Raw genomic sequence first — 22564 nt, 5'->3', positions numbered from 1 at the left:
CCAGTATTGGTGGTCACTAGAGATGAATGTGACTGCAGATGTAGAATATGAATCACTCAGTTGCAACAAACAGAGCATGGAGCACAGGAAGAGCAAAAGGATTTGACCACATGTTGGTTAGGCAAAATCTTCAAAGGGTTAGGGTAGAATGTGAGTTTATGGATTAAATCTATCATTGAGAGTGTGATAATCTTACTAATTGTATTTTTAGCAATTTGGTTAGTTTACAGCATTTTAAAAGGAGAAATACAGAAGAAAACATCCTGGAACCAAAAAATAATAAAGGCACTGACACGAGATCCACACCCACAATCTTCTGGTTCTCCAGTTCGTGACAACATCCAGGACAGCGTTTACATCAATCAAGGATTCGAAGAACACCAAGTATCAACTCAGAAACAAAGGACTCTATCAAGTGAAAACATTTGCACTTACAGTGAAGTGAAAATGCTTCCAAAGGGGGGAATGATAGTAAAAGGTTCTAAAATCTTAGAAAATTCGGAGACTTAGAAAGAAAGTTAGGTTTGGAAAGCCCTGGGAAAAGTAGGCCCAGAGAAATGTTAGGCCTTGTGCTTACTAAAGATCAGGTCAAACTGCACCTGTGTAATCTGAAGATGATAAATGATACAATTGTTAGATGTGATCAGATATAATTATAGTTTAAAGAACATAAGGAACAATGTTAGGGGGCTGGGGAGGATTACGAGAAATCCATGCTTGGGTAAAAACAATGCTTACAATAGAACAATGTAAGTTTAATAATTAATATGTAAGTTGTATAATGATAGAGTATAAAACATGTTCAGTTCAAAACCAAGATGGGTCAGATTTGAGTATGTGCACCCCTGACACCCAGAGCCCTTCAATAAAGAACCTTCATATAAACATTCTGTGGTTATGTGTGATCCTGAACGCTAAGAGTGTCATGGTTGAAAGTAAAGTGTTATGAAAGAAACTTCAGATTAAATTAACTGCTGAATGGTTGAATTAGTCAATTACCTAAGACATCTGATCATTTGTTTTATACAATTGCCTTTTAAAAGTTTACAGTGTTTTAAGAATCTTATGGCTGCTATTCTTAAACCCCCTGCTTTGAAAATGACTTAAGAGACATCTTTCCAGATGAGGCCTAAGGCTCTGGCCAAGCCTTGACTTTACCTGGATAGAGAATTTACCAATAAACCCAGAAGTTTTCTGCATCAAAACAATATTCAGGTCAATTTAACTTGACAATTAGTGAATTAATATAGCAGCTGGATTTTACAGTGGGCTTGGAAAATTGTTATCCAGACATGATTTTCTGATCTTCCGTTGATTTATCAGCTGTGGCAGACTCTGGGATGAGAGTATATATTTAGTATATTCAGCAATTCATATTACAAATTATTCAGATAAGTTTCATATCACATTTTCTTAATAAGTTTTTGATTTCTCTGAAAGTGTTATTTCCTATGTGTATACATGTGCAAGTGTTTTAATTTGATGGTTTTTCATTGTCATAACAAAAAAATCCAAATACCTTACTTAATTACAAAACAAAATAAAAAGGGGGGGAACCAAGGCTATGCCTCAGAAGTATAAAAACCTTATATACCTTAAATTTTTGGAAAAAGCGTAAAGATCTTATATCTATTACAAATAATTCCTGAACAGTCCTTTTTAAACAAGTCTGTTACAAAGCCAATTCCATCAATTATCAGGTATTGTTCTAACAGTACTCAAGCAAAGCTGAGAGAGAATTCTTTGGTTCCAGTCAAAAGTTCAGAAGCAAGATTAAAAATTCATTTCAATTAATAATTTGGAGGAAAGTCTATGTTTGTGTATTCACAGGTTCAAAGCAGAAGTAACTTCCTAGCGAAGAACATGGAAACTCCTCAGCTGCAGAGACAAGCAGACAGCCCAAAGAGCAGAAGAGCGAGCACGCAGATGTGAACTGTATCAAGACACAGCTGACAGCTGAACAGCTTGGATCCCACATGCAAGAGCAATGGACTTTGGGTTTCAAGTGAAAGAGTGGGAAAATTAATATTGTAAAGCCTCATTTGTTAAAACGTGAGTGAAAGAAAAATAACCCTTCTTGAAAAGTAATCCAAGAAAAGATTTGGGTTGATTTTTTTTATTGTTTTTTTGAAAAAAGAGAGGGGCAGATGTTGGAGTCTGAGATACAGAGTGTGTGCCCTAGTTTCTAATACTTAGTTCTAGGATTCAAAGAAACACTGAATTTCATATGACATGAAATTCATGAGCATGTTTTCATGGTGATACATGAAAACAAATGTTAAAGTTAGATAGGAAAAGTGTAAGTGTGTAGATTAGAAAGTTTCTTAAATCACTGGGTGAAAAAGTAGTTTAGAGAACAGGAGACAAGATGCAGGATTTAGGGTGTTGTCTCTTGTCCTTCTCCTTTCTTCTTCATGTTCTTCTCCGAGGGGTTTTTGGGTAGTAGTAAGTGATTGGGTAAAAAATGCCGCAGTGCAGCGCACAGGTGTTGGGTCATTGGGTCAAATATTTATTCAAATAAAGAAAAAAGGACTCCTCTGTCTCCTTTCTGGACATAAACCTCTGGCGTTTGTGGATTAATTTTCCTGACAATTGTTTCTAAAAATAACTTGAATAACAGGTGCAATTTAGTTAGCAAAAATCAATTCCATTTATTACAGTAAGAATCTTTGTCAATTAGTGGAATTCCTATGTAATTTCTCGTTTCCCACATGCATTTTTCACCTGCTCTTACCTGGCCTTGTCTCCCCTCAGGCCCCGCTCGTCTTCGCCGAGTCCGGCCCGCGCCGGGGCCGCGCCGGGCGCGCGCGGGGCCGAACGCAGCGCCCCCCTCAGGCCGTTGCGCCGCGGCCGTTGCGGCGCCAGTCGGAGACAGATCGGTGCCATGGCGGAGCTGCCGCTGCCCGCCGGACTCAATGCCAGCACCTTCCCCGCCAAGCTGTGGCGCCTGGTGAACAGCCCCCGCGTCCGCTCCGTGCGCTGGGACAGCCAGGCCCAGGGCTTGCTCATCGACCGCTTCCTCTTCGAGCGGGAGCTGCTCAGCCCGGCCGGCGCCCACGGAGGGGGCGGCCAGGGGGCGGGGGCGGCCCCGGACTCCTTCAAAGCCACGCACTTTGGCAGTTTCGTGCGCCAGCTCAACCTCTACGGCTTCCAAAAGGTGCCGTCATGGCTTGGCTCAGCTGTGCCGGGCGATGCCGGGGCTCTGCTCCACTTTATGAACCCAAACTTCCGCCGCGACCGCCCCGAGCTCCTGCTCGGCATCAAACGCCTGACCAGGGCCAACAGGCAGAGACTGGCGGCGGGGCTGGAGGTGCGGAGCCGCCAGTCCAGCCGCCTCCAGCGGCTCCCCACGGACCGGTCGCTGCCCGCCTTCCCCAGCGGGCAGCCGCCCAGAGCCGGTGAGACGGGGTGGGAGCTGCGGGCGCGGAGGGAGGCGTGGGCTTTGGCCGTGGGCGCTGCCCGGCCGGGCAGGAGCGGCCCCTGCCCGTGCTGGGGCTGCTCAGCGCTGCTGCCCCGGCCGGCACAGGGGCTGTCCTTGGGCAAGGCAGCTGTGCCGGCAGGGCCCGGGAGCTGTGCCGGGCTGCCGGGGGCTGCGGGACAGTCCCGCCGCGCCTGCGCTCGCCACACGCTGGCCCGCTCGGCCGGCAGCCGGCCCGGCCCTGTGCCGTGGCTGGCGCTGCTCATTGCGCGGCCCTGGGACGCTCGGGGAGCTCTCCGGGAGTGCGGCTGAGCCGAGGGCTTGGGCGTGCTCAGCCCCAGCGGGAGAGGGAGCCTCCTGTCCCATTTGGAGCAGAGGGGAGAAGAGCTGGCACTTGGGTTTCTGGCAGCTGCCTCCTGCCAAGGCTTGAACGGACAGGGGAGAGCTCAGTAGACAGGGAGCTGCTTGTTGCAAAGTGAATAAAATCCCATACACCCGTGTGTGTAGAGTTGTTTATTTCAGTGCTGGAGGTGAAGAGGATTTCTTCTCCTCATTCATCCACCTTTGTCAATTGCTGTGGTATATATTTAGAAATTATTGCTTGGTGTTACTATGTCATTATAACATATGGAACTAATAGACACAGTATATTATACACTCTGGAATTAATTTACATGGTGTAATCTCATGGCTATAGATAGTTCTTTTTTACTGTGCTCACGCCTCCCCAATTTGGGGGTCGTTGGGGGTCTTTAACGAAGGCTTCCAAAGTCGTCTTTGCATCTGAACTTTTCTACTTTGTCTTCAGAGCAGGCACAGCTACGATGTTCCTTGGTCTGTCTGGTCCTAACCAGTCTAATTGCTTTATTTTGTGGCTAAATGGCTTGACGTTTGCTAAGTTTTCATTAGTACTATACTGACCTCCCTCTGAAACTGACCACCTGGTGAGATTTTCATTTTTTTTTCCTGGGTCTCCAGCACTGAGCAACCAGTTAACCATATACTAGCCACTACAATGCATAGAAAGACGTCTATATCAGGTTAAATAGATCCATGCAGTTATGATTCAGGTTCTGTTGATATCTGGTGATACAGATCTATCAGGTTCTATTGATATCTTATAACTCAACCTATAGAAGCAGCTTGTAAGTTTGACTTAAGTTCTATAGGCATCCAACCCCCCAGGACATGTGGTGATATTTTTCTTTCTCACCCTGTTTTGGGAGGAGGTGAGCTTTTGTCTTCCCTGACAAAAGCACACTTGCTGCCAAGGGAAACACAGCTGAGGAGCAGGAGTGACCCAGCCTTCCCTTTGCTTCCTTTCTTCTTCCCTCCCTGCTGCACAGCTCCCTTGCTCCAGAAGCGCGATGCTGCCTCACCTGAGGATTCAGAGCTGCCTCCAGGCCCTTGCAGGAGAAGTGCAGCTGTTCAGGAGAGTGAGGCTTCCCCAGCACCTGCCAAGAAAGTCTGTGCCACCTCTGCACTTGCTGGGGCTTCACCAGTGGAACCATCAAGAGAGCTCATCCAGAGATTTAATCTCCGCAAGCTCACGGTTCCACTGGTTCGCCTGGACCTGAAACGCCATCCTGAGCTCATGGTTCGCCTCACTCCAGTCGACCCTGAAGCTGCTTGCAGGGCCCTTGGACAGAGCAACAGCTGCTCATCTTCTCAGCAGCACAGCCCAGCCTGCCACCCATCAGGTAGGGAAAGAGTTTCTACCCTTCCTTTTCCAATAGCTCCTGGCAACTGAGCCTTTCAAGTGTTTTCGCTGAGTCCTCTGTCATGGCTAGATCTCAAGTGAGAATCACGGAGAAAGTTTACTACGAAGTGGGACTGTGAATGCCAAAGTATTCTCTGCTCTTCCTGTCCTTCCTGCAGATGTGGAGGTTGTTGTGGGCATTTTCCAGACAGCCTGTCTGCTGTGGTGCAAGGGCAGGGCGAAAAATATTGCCCGCCAGACAAGTGGTCAGTGTTAGGTGAACTCCCCTGTTTCTTGGAATGAAGTCCAACTAGGACGGTGATAGGATATTGCAGATGTTTCAGACTGACTGGCCTGCAAATCGGGCCGTGCCATTGAAATGAGCTCTGTGTGCCTCAGAACAGCTGCAGCTGCAGAACATGGCCTCACCTACAAGGTTGATTTTAGAATAAACTCCCAGTTGAATTTCTCAGTGTGTGCCTGAAGATGCGGGCTCTTCTTGGGTGAATGCACGTTCTGTGGCCTTCTGTGTTGAGAAACTCCAGCAGCCAAATCTAAAAGCTGCTGGGGAGATAGGGAAGGCTGTGATTCTAAAGTTTTTGTGTGCCTTTGGAGCAGAAGGGAGAAGAGCTGGCAGCTGGCTTTCTGGCAGTTGCCTCCTGCCCAGGAATGGCAGCGGGACACTTTTCCCAGACAGATGAATAAGTACGGGAGAGTTCAGTAGACAAGGAATTGGTTGTTGCAAAGCTTCAGAACATGTGGGGAATTTTCTCCTTCTCACCCTACTTGGGAGGATGGGAGCTTCTGTCTCCCTTGGGAGAAGTACACTTGCTGCCAAGGGAAACACAGCTGAGGAGCAGGAGTGACCCAGCCTTCCCTTTGCTTCCTTTCTTCTTCCCTCCCTGCTGCACAGCTCCTTGGTGCCAGAAGCGCAGTGCTGCCTCACCTGAGGATTCAGAGCTGCCTCCAGGCCCTTCCAGGACAAGTCCAGATCCTCAAGGGCGTGAAGCTTCCCCAGCAGCTGCCAAGAAAGTGTTTGCTACATCTGCACTTGGGGTTTCATCAGGCCAGCCAGGCACACACAGATTCCAATTCCAGCCAGAGCTCATGACTCCAGCATTTCCTGCACACCATCAAAGCACTTCTGTGGCCTCTCCAGAGAGCAGCAGCTGCACTTCTCCAGAGCAGCACTTGCCAGCCAACATCCCATCAGGTACGGAATGTGTTTCTCCCCTGGCTTTTCAGAAAGATCACAAAAAGTGACTGAAGTATTTTGCCGCGGTGCTCTGTCATGTGTCCATTTGATTGTGACAATCAGGTGTCAAGGGTACTAGGAAGCAGGATCATGAATATCAGAACAATCTCTGTCTGCTTTTCCCGTCCTTGCTGCAGATTTGGAGGATGTTCTGGCCATTTTCCAGGCAGCCTCTGTGTAGAGGTCAAAGGGCGAGGCAAAGAACATTTCTCCACAACTGGTCGGTGTCAGGTGAACTCCCATTTTTCTTTGGATGAAGCCAAACTAGGACTCTGATGGGATATTGCAGAGTTTACAGATTGTCTTTTGTTGAGATGAAATACAAGGGATGGCACCACCGTGCTTTGAGATGATTTATTGCTTAAGTAGCCCAATAAGAGATCAGTCCCGAGGCGTGAGATTTACAGGCAACAAGTCAACCACAGCTCGAGGAAGTTACGAGTTTCTTCTCCACATGGCAATATATAACTTTTTAGTCAAGTAGACAGTTGGCACCAAGTTTGTTTTCACTTACTAAGCTCTTATCACCTTTACTTGATTTTGCCACACTGCGTCTGTCTTTTAACCAACGAGCTCACAGGTCACGTATTCACACACACTTCTGTTATAGTTTCTAGATCTCTAACTTACTTTATAAATCACACCATTACACTTGATACCTGCAACTATTTTACTTAATAGAATTTCTTACTTACTCTAGGCATATTCTTACTTGCAACTGTAAGAACAACGGTTTAGAATTACTCTACCTAATGTCTGTCTACTTTCATCACTCCATCAATCCAGGCTTTTTCTAAGGCTGCAGATTTTCCATTTCCAACAGTCTCTCCCACAAATAATGCTATGAAATTTCAGTGCACGCTGGGAGTCCCCAGAACAGTTGCAGCTGCAGACCATGGCCTCACCTCCATGGTTGCTCCTTAGAATAAACTCGCAGTTGAAGTTTAGCATGAGTGTCTGCACCTCTGGCCTCTTCCTGGGTGAATGCACTTTCTGTGGTCTTTTGTGATGAGAAACTCAAGCAGCCAAATGCCAAAGCTGCTGGGAAGATGCAAAAGGCTGTGATTCAAGGTGATTATGTCTGTGTGTATGTCTAGATCAGTTTCCCAAGCCATACTTTAATCTATGTACACGTCAATTAGGATAATACTTTTGAAGGGGAAGAGCTCACTCTTCCAATTCCCTGGGAAGTTTTTAATGCCTTTCTGGAGTTGAGGTTGCTGTGCGCTTCCTGTGATGTTTGATCCAAGGCAGCAATAAAGCTCTGCATCCCAAAGCCTCATTTTGGAGCCTCACTGGTGTTTTTTGGATTCTTCCAGCTGCCCCGGGCACTTCAGTCCCCAGTGCTCCAGCTGGCAGTGCTGGTTATGCAGCATGGAGAGCCCCAAGCTGGGTCTGGAGTACTCCTGGGGAAGAGGAATTGCCACCGCTGGATCTGGACCTTGTTCTGGAGACACTGGAGGAGATGCTTTCACCATCTGTGCCTGAAAGGTCTCCCTCTGCTCAGGTAACTCCATTGGACAGGGATGAAAGGGGCTGGACTGAGAGCTTCTGAATGTTGTTGCATGGCTGAGAAGCAAAGGCTTCTTGAATTCAGCTGGGAATGGACACAGAAGGATTTGCTTGGTCAAGCAAGATTTGCTAAGGAAGAGGGAATGAAAAGGGAAGATAGCCCTTAAGTGAGGATGAGAGGTGTTTGCCAGGTTTGGATGCTCCTTTTTCTGGGAAGAATCCCTGGTGCAGGGGCATTTGTGGGGAAGAAGTGGAAGCTTGGTGGGTTCTAACAGGCTTTGTTTGATGGGAAGAAAGAGAAGAGCGTTTGGAGAATTGCCCCTGAAGGCAGAGTGGGAGGGTGTCAGTAGCAGATGTGGGCTCTGCCTCTCTTGGGCTGGAAGGCCAAGGCAAAGCAAGGGCTGGGCTGCAGCTGCTCCTACAGCTGCAGCTGCTGCTGTGTGAGCCCTGCTGTGCGTGTAGGCATTGCCAGAGCTGTGTGTGGGGATGGGCTGGAGCTGCAGCTGTCTTGCCCTCTCAGGAACCTGGTGCCTGCAGTCCAGTTTCCAGCTGGGAAATGCTCAGCTGGGCAAACTGGCCAGTCTTGCTCTCCATGTTCCAGAGCTCAGTCACCTTGTGGGAAGAAGAGATGGGTGTTGCCAGACAGTCCCTGCAAAGCTGCAGCCTGCATGTGACTGTTGTGCTTAGGGCTGTGGTGGGAAGAGCACATCCCTGTGCCAGGAGCTAGCAGGACTCCATCCTTAGCACCCACTCCATGGCTTGAGTGTCATCCCCACGCTCAACAGCCTTGTCAGCCCTGACAGCTCTTGGAGCGTGTTGGAGAAGTCAGTGTTTTGGACTGTTGAAGGCCTCTGGGGCCCAGAGCTCCTTGTTAGGAAGACGGGATAAAGTGTGTGAGCCGTGGAGTCTTCAGGGGGCAGATGTCTTGGTTTTGAGGCCCCATGACTTGTGTGATTGGTGAGAAGGACAAGGTTGGTTCTGGCCATGAAACGGTTAAGGACTCCTTTAAGCCCAGGGGCTCCTCCTGTGTTGAAGAGCAGTTCAATCAGGGCCCATTAGTCCTTGTGTTTGACAGATTCCATCTTGGACTTTGGAATCCCTTTTTTCTTTAGTCTTCTCTCTTCCCAGACTGGCCTGGAGTGTTCAGTTTCTGCACTGGCACAGGCCTTTTTGCATCTTCTTCTACAACTTTGCCAAAGAATTTCTCTTCTTTCATTTAATATGCAGAGCCATTGCATGGGTAGATTTCTTCTTGAAGAAGGGCAGACTGGAGGTGGGGAGGGGGATTTTTTGGAACTGCCCATATCTTCTTGCCAAGCGCAATGAGCCTTTGTCTTCTGCAAACTCCCGCGTATATACCAGTTTTCAAAAGCAATTTGTTGGTGCATAGAAGGAAATCTGGCAGGCTCTGATTGTATCCCTGCAGAATCTATTGGTTGATCTTTGCATTTCCTTCTTTCTGCTTTTCTTTTCAGGTCAATGCTAGTGTTGCCCGTGGCTCTTCAGGAGGGGAGGCTGTGAACAAGGCTGCAGCAGAGGGAGCTTTGCCTGCTTGCGGGAGCTGTGTGAACGTTTGCCAGGAGCCCAAGGAGCTTGGTAAGGAGTGAGCCCAGCGTGGTTTAGAGAGATGGGAGACAGCTGCTCTGAGCCTGCCTCTGACAGGAAGGGAGATGAGAAGAGTTGATTTCTTGTCTGCAGCAGGGTTGGTGCTTCCTGGTGCCTTTAGTTCCAATCCTGCACTGGCACAAGCTCCCCGAGCCCTGCCCCTCCATGCTTTTCCAGAGGCTCTGACACCGAGTCCTCTGCTGTGGCAAGAGAGCCGGCAAGAAACCTGAGCTGGTGGCAGTTGTGTCACCAAGCTGCGTGTCCCAATTGGTTCCCAGCTCACAGCAGCCTTCAGCTTCAGCCACTGCAGTGAGGACTGACGTCTCTGCGTCAGCCCAGAGAAAGAACAAGGCTGGGCTTCTTTGTGGCAGCTGGCACTGTCTGTGTTTCAAGCTCTCGGGGGTGCCATTTGCACTGGGAGGGTTGTGAATTGATTGGCGTACTTCAAAACTTCACAAGACTGGAAAACTTGGAAGGATCCCTGTTCCCTTTAAAGAGCAGGTTTCAGATTCTCAAGTGAGAGTGTGCCTTTCAGGCCATCTTTGACAGCCTTTGCTAGCAGGACAGTTTACTTGCAAAGGGAAAGCTACACGGAGGCCAGCATTGACTGAGAGTTGCCTTTCCTTGCCAGATATCCATGTGATCTACCTGGCCAGAAGGGCTGCCCTGCGTGGGAAGAAGGATCAGAGGGAGAGCCTGTGACCATCGGGCAGGTGGCATCCCTCTGTTTATAGATCTAGTTAGAGATTTTTTATCTTGATTTATTTATCCATATAGTTATAAGTATAGATTGATAGAGTTGTATTTATAGGTGTTTCTATTTATCCATCTGTAGCGTTTGTATGTATAGTTATGCATGCAATAGGATTTTATTTCTATGTATACAGTTACATTTATAGATTTTCAAATTTGCATGGATATATGTAGAGAGTAACATTTATATGCACACACAGTTACATTTCTAAATGTGCATAGTTCTTTAGTTAGAGCTCTATGGATGTAGAGGTCCATAGATTGAGCTGTGTAGGCCTAGGCTGCATTTTTCCCTCTTTCCCCCTTGGCTGCCTTTTTCATCTCTTGTTTTTCCCGCTGTGCCCCTTGTGTCCCCCTGTGCTGGGTCCGAGCTGGGGCCGGGCCAGGCGGAGCAGCAGTTGCAGCCCTGGCTGTCCCTGGAGCGGTGGGAGCTGCCGCTGGCCCCAGGCACTGTCCTGTGAGGAGCTGCTGAAGGACGCTGAGACTGAGAGGGCTGAGGAGGCGCTGATGCTGAAGGGACCTTGCAAACCTTGAGGTGTGAGGGGCACTGAGGGCTGTGGGGGAGCAGAGGGCCATGGTGGCACTGAGGTGACAGAGGCACGGGCTGAGGGCTGTGCCGGCTCTGAGGGGACACAACGGCTCAGAAGGGACTGAGCGGGGGGAGAGGCCTGGGAGAGGCCCAAGAAACTGAAGAGGGGGCTGGGGCTTTGCCGAGAGGACGGCGGGGCTGAGGGGATGGAGGGGGCCAGGAGGGAGCACACAGAGCTCAGGGACTGCAGCTCTGCCAGGCCTTGCAACCAATTGCAGAGCCTCCACTTTTGCCACCACAGCTGTGCTGAAGAGCTCGAGGAGAGGCGGACACTGAGAGGAGCCAGCAGGGAGAAGCTGAAGGCCTGGAGCAAGAGCAGTGAGCAGGGATGTGCTGGGGCCACGCGAGAGCCTGGGTGAGGCCCCAGGGCTGGTGAGGCCGGGCAGGGCTGAGGGTGGCGTGGGCTTTGGCCGTGGGCGCTGCCCGGCCGGGCAGGAGCGGCCCCTGCCCGTGCTGGGGCTGCTCAGCGCTGCTGCCCCGGCCGGCACAGGGGCTGTCCTTGGGCAAGGCAGCTGTGCCGGCAGGGCCCGGGAGCTGTGCCGGGCTGCCGGGGGCTGCGGGACAGTCCCGCCGCGCCTGCGCTCGCCACACGCTGGCCCGCTCGGCCTGCTTGTTCTTGCCAACCCTCCTGGGGAGGCTCGGAGATTTTCGCTTCCCTGCTGGAAGTGCAGCTGCTGCCAAGGGAAAGGTCCCAGCACTGACTCGCTCTTCCCTTTGCCTCCCACATGTCCCATCTGCTGTCCCTGTCCAGGAGAGCTGCTCTGCATGGGAGGGAAAGACCGAGGGAGAAGCTTTGAAGATGGGGTGGCTGGGATCCCTCTGATTATATATCTATATGTATATATATTGTATGAAATATGTAATAGTTAATCTGTATTTCCATCTGTAGATTGTTCTAGATGTATGAATAGAGGTATTTAGTTCTATTTAAACATGGATGAAGTGGCATAGTTGTATAATTGTATCGATCGAATTCTTAGTACAGGGTTATTTAGAGGGAGACACTGATATTTTTGTATTTCTATATGGGCTGTAAGCTTGTAGTATCCTGTAATAAATTAAGTTGTTAAATACCTCATTGATCTTTGTCTATTGTGACTTGTAGAGGTTAGCAAGAAGTTAAGTTTTTGCTAACTGAAGTTGGTATTTGTATATTTTTACATGGCATTTTTGTGCTAATATAATAAATGACTTTTTTTAAACTTAATTGAGATTTTGATAGTTGTGTATTGTCAGCGCAGGTGTAGCAATTTGTAATAAATGCCATTTTTCAACTGAAACGGATTCATGTGTATTTGTAGCTCAGCTGTGCGGCTGCAGCAATCTGCAAGCAATGACATTTATCAGCTGAGATGGGTGGTTTGTGATTTGTGCTCTCCAAAGCAATGGGCAGATGGAAATGCCCTGACGCTGGAGGATTTTGGTGATGAAAATCTCCAGCCACGCCCAGCACATGCCCCACTTGCGCTCAGGCTGGGCAAGGAAAGCGCAGATTTGGGCTGGCAGCAGAGCCACACGTTGGCTCAGAACTCGCTGCACAGGCCTGCTGAGAAAACTCTGGCACTCTGCTGCGCGTACAACTCCAAGCAGGAGGCAGCGGGGCAGGAGAAAGCATTCACAATGAAAAAACAAAGAGAAATTGTGTCCAAACAGATGTGAGGATACTCTGGGAGTTGGATCAAATGCTCTAACTCACCACTGCCTAGGCTCATCTTCAGCAAAACTAGTTTGTTCAAAGCTGAACACCTTCCAGGAAAGAGAGATCGCTCTATCTTTGGTTCAGGAATGGCACAGTGACCAATCCCAGGTCACTCGGTCCATTTGCACCCAACACCAATGTGATGGATGGCAAAAATGGCATTTATTGCTGGAGAATTTGACACTTTATAACCTAGGTTCACAGTGTCACTCCCATCTGCTTTCATCACAGCTAGGTGCTATTGGCTAATTACGGGGGTCATTACCATAAACTATGGAGGAGGGGGGTGACTCCATCTTTCCGTTACATCCCGATATCTTCCGACCGCCGGGCCCTAGCTGACCACATTTCCCCCCCTCCTAATGCTTAACTAAATTTGCTAGAATATGAGGTGTATTAGTCTTCTAAGTTCTAATGTTATCTGTTTTTAATCATTTTATCTAATTTATCTATATTATGAAAAGTTTTAAAAGTAGATATAATAGACTTGAGTAAAAATATAAGGTGCACTATACTTAAGTAAAAAGGTTAAATACTTATTAAATAGACACCGCAGTGTTTCATTAACAAACAATACGGCACAGGAGGTGACTGTAATAAAGAATTGGGTAAATAAAAATTCGGAATAAGAAGTTTAAAATAAAGTATGTATAATTATAACTAAATGTAAGTATGGAATAAGGAATTCTCCTCCCGGTCGAGATAGAATTCCTTTTCCAAAAACCACGAATTGCAAAAGAACCCCCCCAGATAACAGGTTTCAACAGACTCATCAACTCGGAGGAAAAGACAGGACACAGGCCATCACAGGAACAAAAGAACCAGCCCAAAAGTCTACCTCCAGAGAAAGGCAACGCCCGGCCGATTTCGGCCGGAGACCATCAAGCAAGACAAAAGGGACGAACCCCAGGAAGATGGTCGTTGCCAGAATCGAACACCACACCTGCCAAACCCATACTACAGAAACTCAATCAAGAAAGACAAAGAAGAGACTACTCCTCTGAGATATCTATCGGCACCAGCCCGGATCTCTCAATCCCGCTGTGATGAAATATGTTAAAATACATACAGACTCACTTTACATTTGAGGAGACTCTGCCCGGATACTTACTGACTCAATGTTCTAGGCCAGGAAATCCATTCACCCGACAATCAGGGACATTTGGTGAATGGAAACTGGTTGGAATTCTAGCCTGGGGACATAAAATCTCTATAAAAACCCAGGCCAGAGGACCCTCAGACGTGGATTTGGGAACACCTATACCTTGCGTATAGACCCTGTCCACCCAGCGCTGCGCTGTCCATTTATTGTGGTTTTTTCCTCACTGTTTGTTGCTTTATTAATTTATAATAAATTAATCTTTGTTAATCTTTAATTTGCCGTTGCATTTATAACAGATTGGTGCTGTGACTCGGATCGGAAGAAACTGTGGGAGAATCTCGCTGTCCAGGGGGGTACCCCCGCTGATTTCAGCGGCCTGGGGAGCAGAGACCCTCCGCAGTTCGCTCCGATTGCCGAACCAAATTTAGGCTGAGGAAAAACCATAATAAAGAGGAACGGATCCAGAGAGCTCGGGAAGGCAGGAGCCTTCGGGAAAGCCGCGGCTTGGTAGCTCATAAAAAGTCATACGTGCACGAAGACGCCCTCGCAGGAAAATTGCTGTAAGTACTGTGAGGTTGAGCGGGTGATCGGGCGAGTTTGTGAGAGACGTGACCTGGTCACGAAGCGAGTGTGGACTTCAAGGCCGCGTTTCCATCCTCCCGCGAGGGAATTGGCCGGCCGCGAAGGAAGCGATTCTGTGTGAAAGGGTCTCTCTTTCCTTACTCGTAAAGCCTGAGGCTAAAGGGAGTCTCAGGGGACCGATCAAAGGGGGCTGAGAGAGGAAGGGACGTCCAGTCGAGCTCTGGAACTGGTAAACTCTCTCAGCCAAAAGATTTAGAAAGTCGGAACATCGAGAAAACCCCGGTACAGCTAACCGAGAGGTAAGTATTGGTGCGATCTAGGACTTTCAGACGAAGAAAAAGACGAACACAACGCAGAGCAGGTAAGAATCGTAAGAAAATGGGACAGAGAAAAAGTAAAACGCAGAAACTAGATAACGAGAAAAGTCCATCAGAAGAATCAAAGCAAATGCTAGACATCCCACCAGAGAGTCCTTTAGGGTGGATGTTGAGAAATTGGGAAATTTGTCCCGAGAGACGAGAAAAATCAAAGGCAAAAATGATTTACTACTGTGCCGAGATCTGGGGAGGACAAGAATTGAGAAAATGTCTCACTTGGCCAGTATTGGGAACATTTGATAAATGGACGTGCAGGGAATTACTCGCACACGTAGAGAAAAAGGTCTCGCCAGACGGCGAGGAGAAAGAGTATGCCAAACTCTGGTTAAATACCAGAGTGCGGCTGTTTCCAGTGAAACAGAAAAACGAACATAAGACAGAGACCTGGGAACCCCTGGATCACTTACCCCCTCCGTACCGCGGGCCAGTAGAGCCTCCGGTGATGGACCAAGTAGTACCATCAGCACCCGAGGGTTCCATGGGGCAACTAGCAGAGGCACGCTCCCCTCAACCACCGGGAGTAGTGCCAGAAACCCTCACTACCCCCCCACCTGCAGAAAACCCAGCCACCGCACCCTCTTTGGAGTCGGTGTTGACGCAAGGATGGGGCTTACCCCCTCCACAAATCCCGGTCCGGCCACCACAGCTGAGACCACCGAAAGTATCAGAAGGGAACCCTCTGAGTCATTTAGCTGCGGCAGACATCCCGCCAGCAATGAGGGGAAACCCTCCTGCAAACTCCAGTTCCCCTCCTGCAAGCAGGACTCGGTGGAAATCAAAAATAGGGAATGGAGAATGGGGAGAGACAGAAAGTGGGCACCGAATGTTCCCTCTCAGGGAAGTGCCAACCGCCCCCGGAGTAATTGGATTTGTAAACGTGCCCCTTAACTCAGGGGATGTACGAGCATTCAAAAAAAGAAATGGGGCGACTGCTAGATGACCCATTTGGAGTGGCCGAAAGATTAGACGATTTTCTAGGGAGTAGTATTTACATCTACGAAGATCTCATGGCCATCCTGAGATCCCTGTTTAGCCAGGAAGAGAGAGAGATGATTAAACAGGCGGGCATCAGGGATTGGGAAAGGCGGCACCCGCAGGGAACACCCGGTGACCAAAAGTGGCCGAGCGTAAGCCCGAGTTGGAGCGCCCAGACCGAAGAAGGGAGAAGAAGCATGATGGATTTGAGGAATATCATCGTGCAAGGAATAAGAGAGGCGGTCCCCAGAGGACAGAACATTAGCAAAGTATTTGGGGAATGTCAGGGAAAAGAGGAATCCCCTACCGAATGGGTAGAAAGGCTGCGGAGAAGTCTGCAAATTTATTCCGGGACTGATCCCAGTTCTCCGGTGGGGGAGGTCCTGCTGAAAACGCAGTTTGTGGCTAAATCATGGGAGGACATTAGGAAGAAATTGGAGAAAATTGATGGATGGCAGGAGAAGAGTCTCCAAGAGCTTCTAAGGGAAGCTCAGAAGGTTTATATGAGGAGAGAAGACGAAAAACAGAAACTTCAAGCCAAAATATTAGTGGCTGCAGTAAAAGAAGTTCAAAAACACGAACAGAAACAGGGAAAGCCGATACCTAAAAAACAAAAAGGATCCCAAAAGGAGGAAACTCCTCCTCGAAAGGATCCTCCTGAGTGCTTCTACTGTAAGAAAGTAGGACACATAAAAAAGGATTGCAGGAAACGAATAAAAGATGAACAAATATTTAAAGAAGATTAGGGGGGTCTTGGGCTCTTCCAAATGGGGACAGTAACAGCAAAGGAGCCCTTGATAAAATTGAAGGTAGGTCCCCACCGCCAGGAAATGAGTTTCCTGGTTGATACCGGGGCTGAGAGAAGCACCCTGCAGAAATTGCCTATAGGGTGTGAAACGAGTAAAGAAAAAGTAATTGTAATTGGCGCAAAAGGAGATCCATTCAAAGTCTCGGTAATCAAGGAGGTGGAAATCGAGTCAGAAAATAAGATATGTTTAGGAAATTTGTTGCTTGTAGAAGAAGCCGACTACAACCTATTGGGAAGAGATATGATTATAGCTTTAGGAATAAATATCATTGTGAAAAATTCAGAATTAGTAGTGAAGGTGTTGCATTTAACTTCAAAAGATGAAAAGGAAATTGACCCCCGAGTATGGCATTCAAAGGGGGAAGTGGGAAAATTAGATATTGCTCCCATCAAAATTGAAATTGAGAATCCAGAGAATCCGATAAGGATCCGACAATACCCCATCCCCGCCGAAGGGAGGAAGGGTTTGAAATTAATAATTGACGAGCTGCTTAAAGGAGGCACGCTCGAGCCCTGCATGTCCCCACATAACACCCCCATCCTGGCAGTAAAGAAAGCCGATGGGAACTTCCGATTGGTTCAGGACTTGAGAGCTGTAAATGCTAGAACCCGAACCAGGTTTCCGGTAGTAGCAAATCCTTACACTTTACTAAACAGACTCTCACCAGAGGATGTATGGTATAGTGTAATTGATTTAAAAGATGCTTTCTGGACATGTCCTCTAGATGAAGGGAGTAGGGATTTTTTCGCTTTCCAGTGGGAGGACCCAGATACCAATCGAAATCAGCAATTGCGGTGGACGGTCCTTCCACAAGGATTCGTTGAATCTCCGAACTTGTTCGGACAAGCCTTAGAGCAGCTACTCACCCAATTCACTCCAGAGGAAGGGACAAAACTGTTACAATATGTAGACGATTTGCTAATCGCCGGGATCACGGAAGAGCAGGTGAAGAAATGTACCATTTCCCTGCTGAATTTTCTGGGACAAAAGGGGTTGAAAGTGTCTAAATCCAAGCTGCAATTCACTGAGCCCGAAGTAAAATATCTTGGACATTGGATATCACAAGGGAAAAAGAAATTAGATCCCGAGAGGGTGATGGGAATCCTTGAACTTCCTGCCCCACAAACCAAGAGACAAATTAGGCAAGTTTTAGGGCTCATGGGATATTGCAGACAGTGGATTGAGGGATACAGTGAAAAGGTGAAATTTCTGTATGAAAGGCTAAATACAGATCGATTAAAATGGACAGGGCAAGACGAAATTAAATTTCAAGAACTAAAGAATGCCCTTGTCACTGCTCCAGTTTTAACATTACCAGACATCAGAAAAGAGTTTCAACTGTTTGTCGACATAAGTGGACAAACAGCACAAGGAGTTTTAACCCAGGAATGGGCAGAAAAGAAGAAACCTATAGGGTTTTTGTCCAAAATCCTAGATCCAGTCAGTCGGGGCTGGCCCACGTGTCTGCAAGCAATTGTGGCAGTAGCACTGTTGGTTGGGGAAGCCAAAAAGGTAACGTTTGGAGCTCCCCTGATAGTTTATACTCCACATGATGTAAGAAATATCTTACAACAAAAAGCGGAGAAATGGTTGACCGATTCAAGGCTTCTGAAATATGAAGCCATGTTAATCAGTTCGCCAGGATTGGAATTAAGGACAACCTCTGCACAAAACCCTGCGCAATTTTTGTACGGGGAACCAACGGGAAAGCTACTACACAATTGTATTGAAACAGTGGAATTACAAACTAAAGTAAGACCCGATCTGGAGGATCAGGAATTGGAAGGAGGAGAAAAATGGTTTATCGATGGTTCCTCGAGAATGATGGAGGGAAAACGTAAATCGGGTTATGCCATCATAAATGGTATAACAGGACAGACTGTAGAATCGGGTCCCCTAAAAGCAAATTGGTCAGCACAGGCTTGTGAACTTTTTGCTCTCCTAAAAGCCCTCAAAGGCTTGAAGGGAAAAAGGGGAACCATCTATACCGATTCAAGATATGCATTTGGGATAGTACATACCTTCGGGAAAATTTGGGAAGAAAGGGGTCTGATCAACACTAAAGGAAAAGGATTGGTACATGAGGAAATAATTAGACAAATTTTAGAAGCAGTCAGGGAGCCACTGGAGATATCTGTGGTTCATGTAAAAGGACACCAGACCGGACGACAATTCCATACAAGGGGAAACAATTTAGCGGATAAAGAGGCGAAAAGAGCGGCATTGTTAACCGTAAGTATTTCTGAGCTAGTCCCAAGGGAACCCCCAGAGGTTTCAGTGCTTCCTTCAGAAAAGGAACAGGAAGACTTCAAAAAGGTAGGGGGACATTTCAAAGAGGGTAAATGGTGGTTACCTGACGGGAGGGAGTTGGTCCCGAAGGGAATAGCAAAAGGGATACTCAAAAGACTACATGCACAAACCCATTGGGGAACCAGGGCATTGGCTGAACAATTTTTAAAATTCTTCGGGTGTAAGGGAATCTTCGAGCTTGCAAAACAAGAGGTACAGGGATGTGTGATATGCCAAAAGGTAAACAGAGCGAATTTTCGGCAAACCAATTGGGGAGGTCGGCCCATCTCATATCGACCATTCGAAAGAATCCAAGTGGATTTCACGGAATTACCGAAAATTGGCAGAAATAAATATTTATTGGTTATAGTAGATAAATTGACACATTGGGTAGAGGCCTTTCCCAGAGCTAAGGCCACGGCTCAAACAGTGTCTAAAATTCTACTGGAGGAAATAATTCCTAGGTATGGTATTGTAGACCATATTGATTCGGATCAGGGTACACATTTCACCTCGAAAATTATCAAACAGTTGTCCGATGCGTTAGGGATCAGATGGCAATATCATACTCCTTGGCACCCTCAGAGCTCGGGGCAAGTGGAAAGAATGAATCAGACATTGAAGTCACAAATATCCAAATTGACAATTGAAACAAAAATGTCCTGGGTCAAATGTCTCCCCTTGGCATTGTTGAATATAAGAACCATGCCGAACTCAGAAACAGGACTATCCCCCTTTGAAATGTTGTATGGAATGCCGTACAAGCATGGTATGCCGGTTGAACATCCTCAAACAGAGGATGTTCAACTCCAACCTTATCTCATTTCTATAAATAAAAACTTACAGGAGTTAAGGAGAAGAGGATTGATTCCTCAAAGCAGCACGTTGGGATTTCCGATCCACCAAATTCAACCAGGGGACAAGGTACTGATCAAAGTGTGGAAAGAGCAACCCCTCAGTCCCCACTGGGAAGGACCATTCCTCGTCCTCCTGACTACAGACACCGCGGTTCGCACAGCTGAAAAGGGCTGGACACACTCTTCCCGAGTGAAGAAAGTTTCAGTTCGCAACTCCCCCGAGTGGAAAATTGTAACCCCTCCGGGAGATTTGAAAATCAGGCTTCAGCGGAACAACCAATGAGCAACGAAGACAGGATAAGTTGCACCAATTTTGAATGTTATTGCTTTCCTTTTGTACATTTTAAGTGTGCATATTGTAAACAAACGTGGGTGACTCATTGTTTGGGAGGGCAAAAACCGAAAGGGTTGTGTGCCGCGTGTTACAAAGAGGAATTAGAACAGACCAACCTTTTTCTAGCACTTGCTACCCGGGTGGGTATCTTGGAACTCGACTCTCCTGAGTGGTTCCGATTTTTTCAAAAAGGATTACGAGGCCATTTGGACTGTAAGGCGGAACCTCTAATAATAGAGTGCCGCCGGAACGTAAAGGTACCGTGCAGGAGCGGCACGATCAAGGCATCTCGGTGGGCAACCTTTAAAAGGAGGTTTGCCATCAGAACGTCAAGGGCCCCTGAAGACAGTCCTTGCTGCCGAGAAGATGGTTATCCCCGCCGTATGTTCCTATACGGGCGGAGGGAATGGCAGAGGGATGCGATTGTGGGGAATCCTGACGATCCTGAACCTAGCCATGTGCTGGACCGAGAGAACGGGCCCCGAGGCGCCTCCGGGGACGACCTCCCTGGGGAAGTGTGAGCAGTGCCCAACTGTCTCGCGAACCGAGCCATGGATTGCCTGCCCTCCGGAGTTGCACGCAGGAGAATGTTGGGCAAACGGTACCCAAATGGACCTGTGTAAGCGGGAAGGAAAAATTTGGTGCTCCACCCCGGGGATAGGTACTGGAAAAAGGCAACCCCATAACACAGGGGAAAAAGAGGTCCAAGCGACCCACCTACGAAATAAGAGAGATATAGGAGGGGTTTCCCCAATCTCGGTCTGCGGGCAGTGTAATAAAACTGTCTGGATTGGAGGAAAGAAACAGTCAACGTTCATTGCGTACCACAGAGTCAACCCCTTGTGTTACAATAAAGCAAACTTAAAATATTGTGCCATGGGGGGGAAATTGTACTGGGAAGGGAAGAACCTGAAACATGAAACAAAAGTGTCATTCAGTAATGAACCGATAGTTTTAGATTTACTGAAAAATGACGATGATAGAGTGTGTCTGCAGTTTGATCAGGTGATCTGTTTCGCAAAAGACGAGGATGGTTCAGACCCCGAAAATAAAATAAAACAATTAACTCTTGAACTAAAAAGGCAGGAAATGGAAAATAAGAAAAAAAGACTCGAACAGGAGAGGTTAAACTCTCTCAGTGAACAATACGAACAACTAGAAAAACAATACGATAATTGGAAGCTAACTAGCCCTAATCAGAATCTATTCATAGATCTGATGCAGGAAATAGCTACCGAATTGGGATTGACTAACTGTTGGATATGTGGTGGCCTGAAATCAGCCGAAAGATGGCCATGGAAGGGAGAAGGATTAACCCCAGAACAATTACTTAAGTGGACAGGATTAAAATTATCCAAAACAACCCGGCGACCAGAGGGGTGGGTAATTGACAAGAGGATCATTGGAACTTTTTGTGTCAGTCGGGAAGGAAGGGAATTCACCGAGCTAGTTGGTTACACCCCGTGTGTAAAAACTCTCTCGGTAAATTCAGATAGAAAAACAAAAATTTGGCAGCCGGAATCACCCGAGGGCTATTGGAGTCAATCTCGGGAAAATAATTGCGAATGGATAGATCTAATTGGTCTATGTTGGAACAAACAGGACGGGGCAAATCCCTTCCATGCCTTTCTTGGCCTGAGGGAATATTGGGAGGACCCGGCAAAACTTAACAGAGATTGGAAGGCACCGGATGGGATTTACTGGATATGCGGGAAAAAAGCATACAGTGAATTGCCCAGAAATTGGAAAGGATCATGCACACTCGGAATAATTCGGCCTTTCTTCTTTACACTACCTAAAGATGAAAGCAGGTCTTTAGGTGCTCCCCTCTTTGAAACCCTAGCCCGACAAAAGAGGGAATTGAAACGAGAACTACCAATAGCCGGAGGTAACCACCAGTGGAAGGGGGAGGAATGGCCCGCCGAAAGAATCATACAATATTATGGACCGGCAACATGGGCAAATGATGGCAGCTGGGGATACAGGACCCCAATCTACCTCCTTAATCGGCTCATTCGGTTACAGGCTGTGGTAGAAGTTGTTTCAAATCACACTTCAGAAGCCCTGGAACTCCTAGCAAAACAACATTCTCAGATGAGAGCTTTTGTCTACCAAAACAGACTCGCTCTCGACTATTTGCTAGCTGAGGAGGGAGGAGTGTGTGGCAGATATAACGAGTCAGAGTGTTGCATGGAGATAGATGACTTCGGAGAAACTATAAAGGGTCTAGCCGCTGAAATAAAGAAAGTAGCCCATGTACCCGTCCAGAAGTGGAATTCGATTCTCCAAGCCTCTTGGTGGGATCAAATTTTTGGGCAAGGGGCATGGTGGAAAAAGCTAGTATTCTTTATAGGATGTTCTATTGCCGGAGTCATCTTCCTACCCTGCCTGATTCCTTGTCTGATCAGACTGATACATTCTGTCGTTCAAGGAATGCAGATTGCCTCTCTCCCAATAGATCCAGAAAAGGCACAGGGAAACACTACCCTTCTTTCAAAAATCATGAAGTTAGAGGAAGAAAAAGAGAATAGAAATGCGGTTAAGGCATTGAGGGAATTTGAAAATAAACATATGTTGTCCACAGAAAATATAGAAGAATTAGACCAAGAGGAAAACGACATTATTTAACCTGATATTCCTCTGAAAAAGTATGAAAACACGAATTTTTAATGTGTTCAAATTATTAGGTGGGGGACTGTAATAAAGAAT

The 22564-nt window shown here is 47.3% G+C and overlaps 4 protein-coding genes across 7 annotated transcripts in view; 3 read left to right on the top strand and 1 right to left on the bottom strand.

The window, feature by feature from the left end:
* Positions 1 to 12111, top strand: part of LOC147649065 (uncharacterized) — a 257416-nt gene extending 245305 nt beyond the window's left edge. Inside the window, exon 9 of the mRNA XM_086865000.1 lies at positions 11783 to 12111. The gene's annotated coding sequence lies outside the window, so the exon portion shown is untranslated. The remainder of the gene's footprint in view (positions 1 to 11782) is intronic.
* The window catches only part of LOC147649057 (uncharacterized), a 400363-nt gene that overhangs the window by 186524 nt on the left and 191275 nt on the right, over positions 1 to 22564 (top strand). Inside the window, exon 9 of one of the 2 annotated variants that reach the window (XM_086865010.1) lies at positions 12073 to 12111. The exons of the other annotated variant lie outside the window; for it this stretch is intronic. The gene's annotated coding sequence lies outside the window, so the exon portion shown is untranslated. Of the gene's footprint in view, positions 1 to 12072; positions 12112 to 22564 lie in introns of those variants that run through there. 2 annotated transcript variants of the gene reach the window in all.
* LOC111945559 (uncharacterized) overlaps positions 1 to 22564 on the bottom strand; it is a 101974-nt gene that overhangs the window by 29618 nt on the left and 49792 nt on the right. The window lies entirely within an intron of this gene.
* On the top strand, positions 1988 to 11736 carry LOC147649066 (heat shock factor protein 5-like). The gene is made up of 3 exons (XM_086864871.1): positions 1988 to 2013; positions 2755 to 3146; positions 11563 to 11736. The coding sequence occupies exons 1-3, from the start codon at positions 1988 to 1990 to the stop codon at positions 11652 to 11654; spliced, it is 510 nt and encodes a 169-aa protein (XP_086720997.1). The 3' UTR covers positions 11655 to 11736.

This window comes from Cyanistes caeruleus, chromosome 28, assembly GCF_971803275.1.
Source record: "Cyanistes caeruleus chromosome 28, bCyaCae1.hap1.1, whole genome shotgun sequence".
Lineage (NCBI taxonomy): Eukaryota > Metazoa > Chordata > Aves > Passeriformes > Paridae > Cyanistes > Cyanistes caeruleus.
This window is presented reverse-complemented; position numbering and strand designations above follow the sequence as displayed.

Coding starts and splice junctions, on each gene's coding strand:
- LOC147649066 (XM_086864871.1), top strand. CDS start 1,988: ATGGACTTTGGGTTTCAAGTGAAAGA. Junction 2,014..2,754: donor TTTGGGTTTCAAGTGAAAGA/GTGGGAAAATTA, acceptor GTCTCCCCTCAG/GCCCCGCTCGTCTTCGCCGA. Junction 3,147..11,562: donor GCGCCAGCTCAACCTCTACG/GCTTCCAAAAGG, acceptor TCCCACATGTCC/CATCTGCTGTCCCTGTCCAG.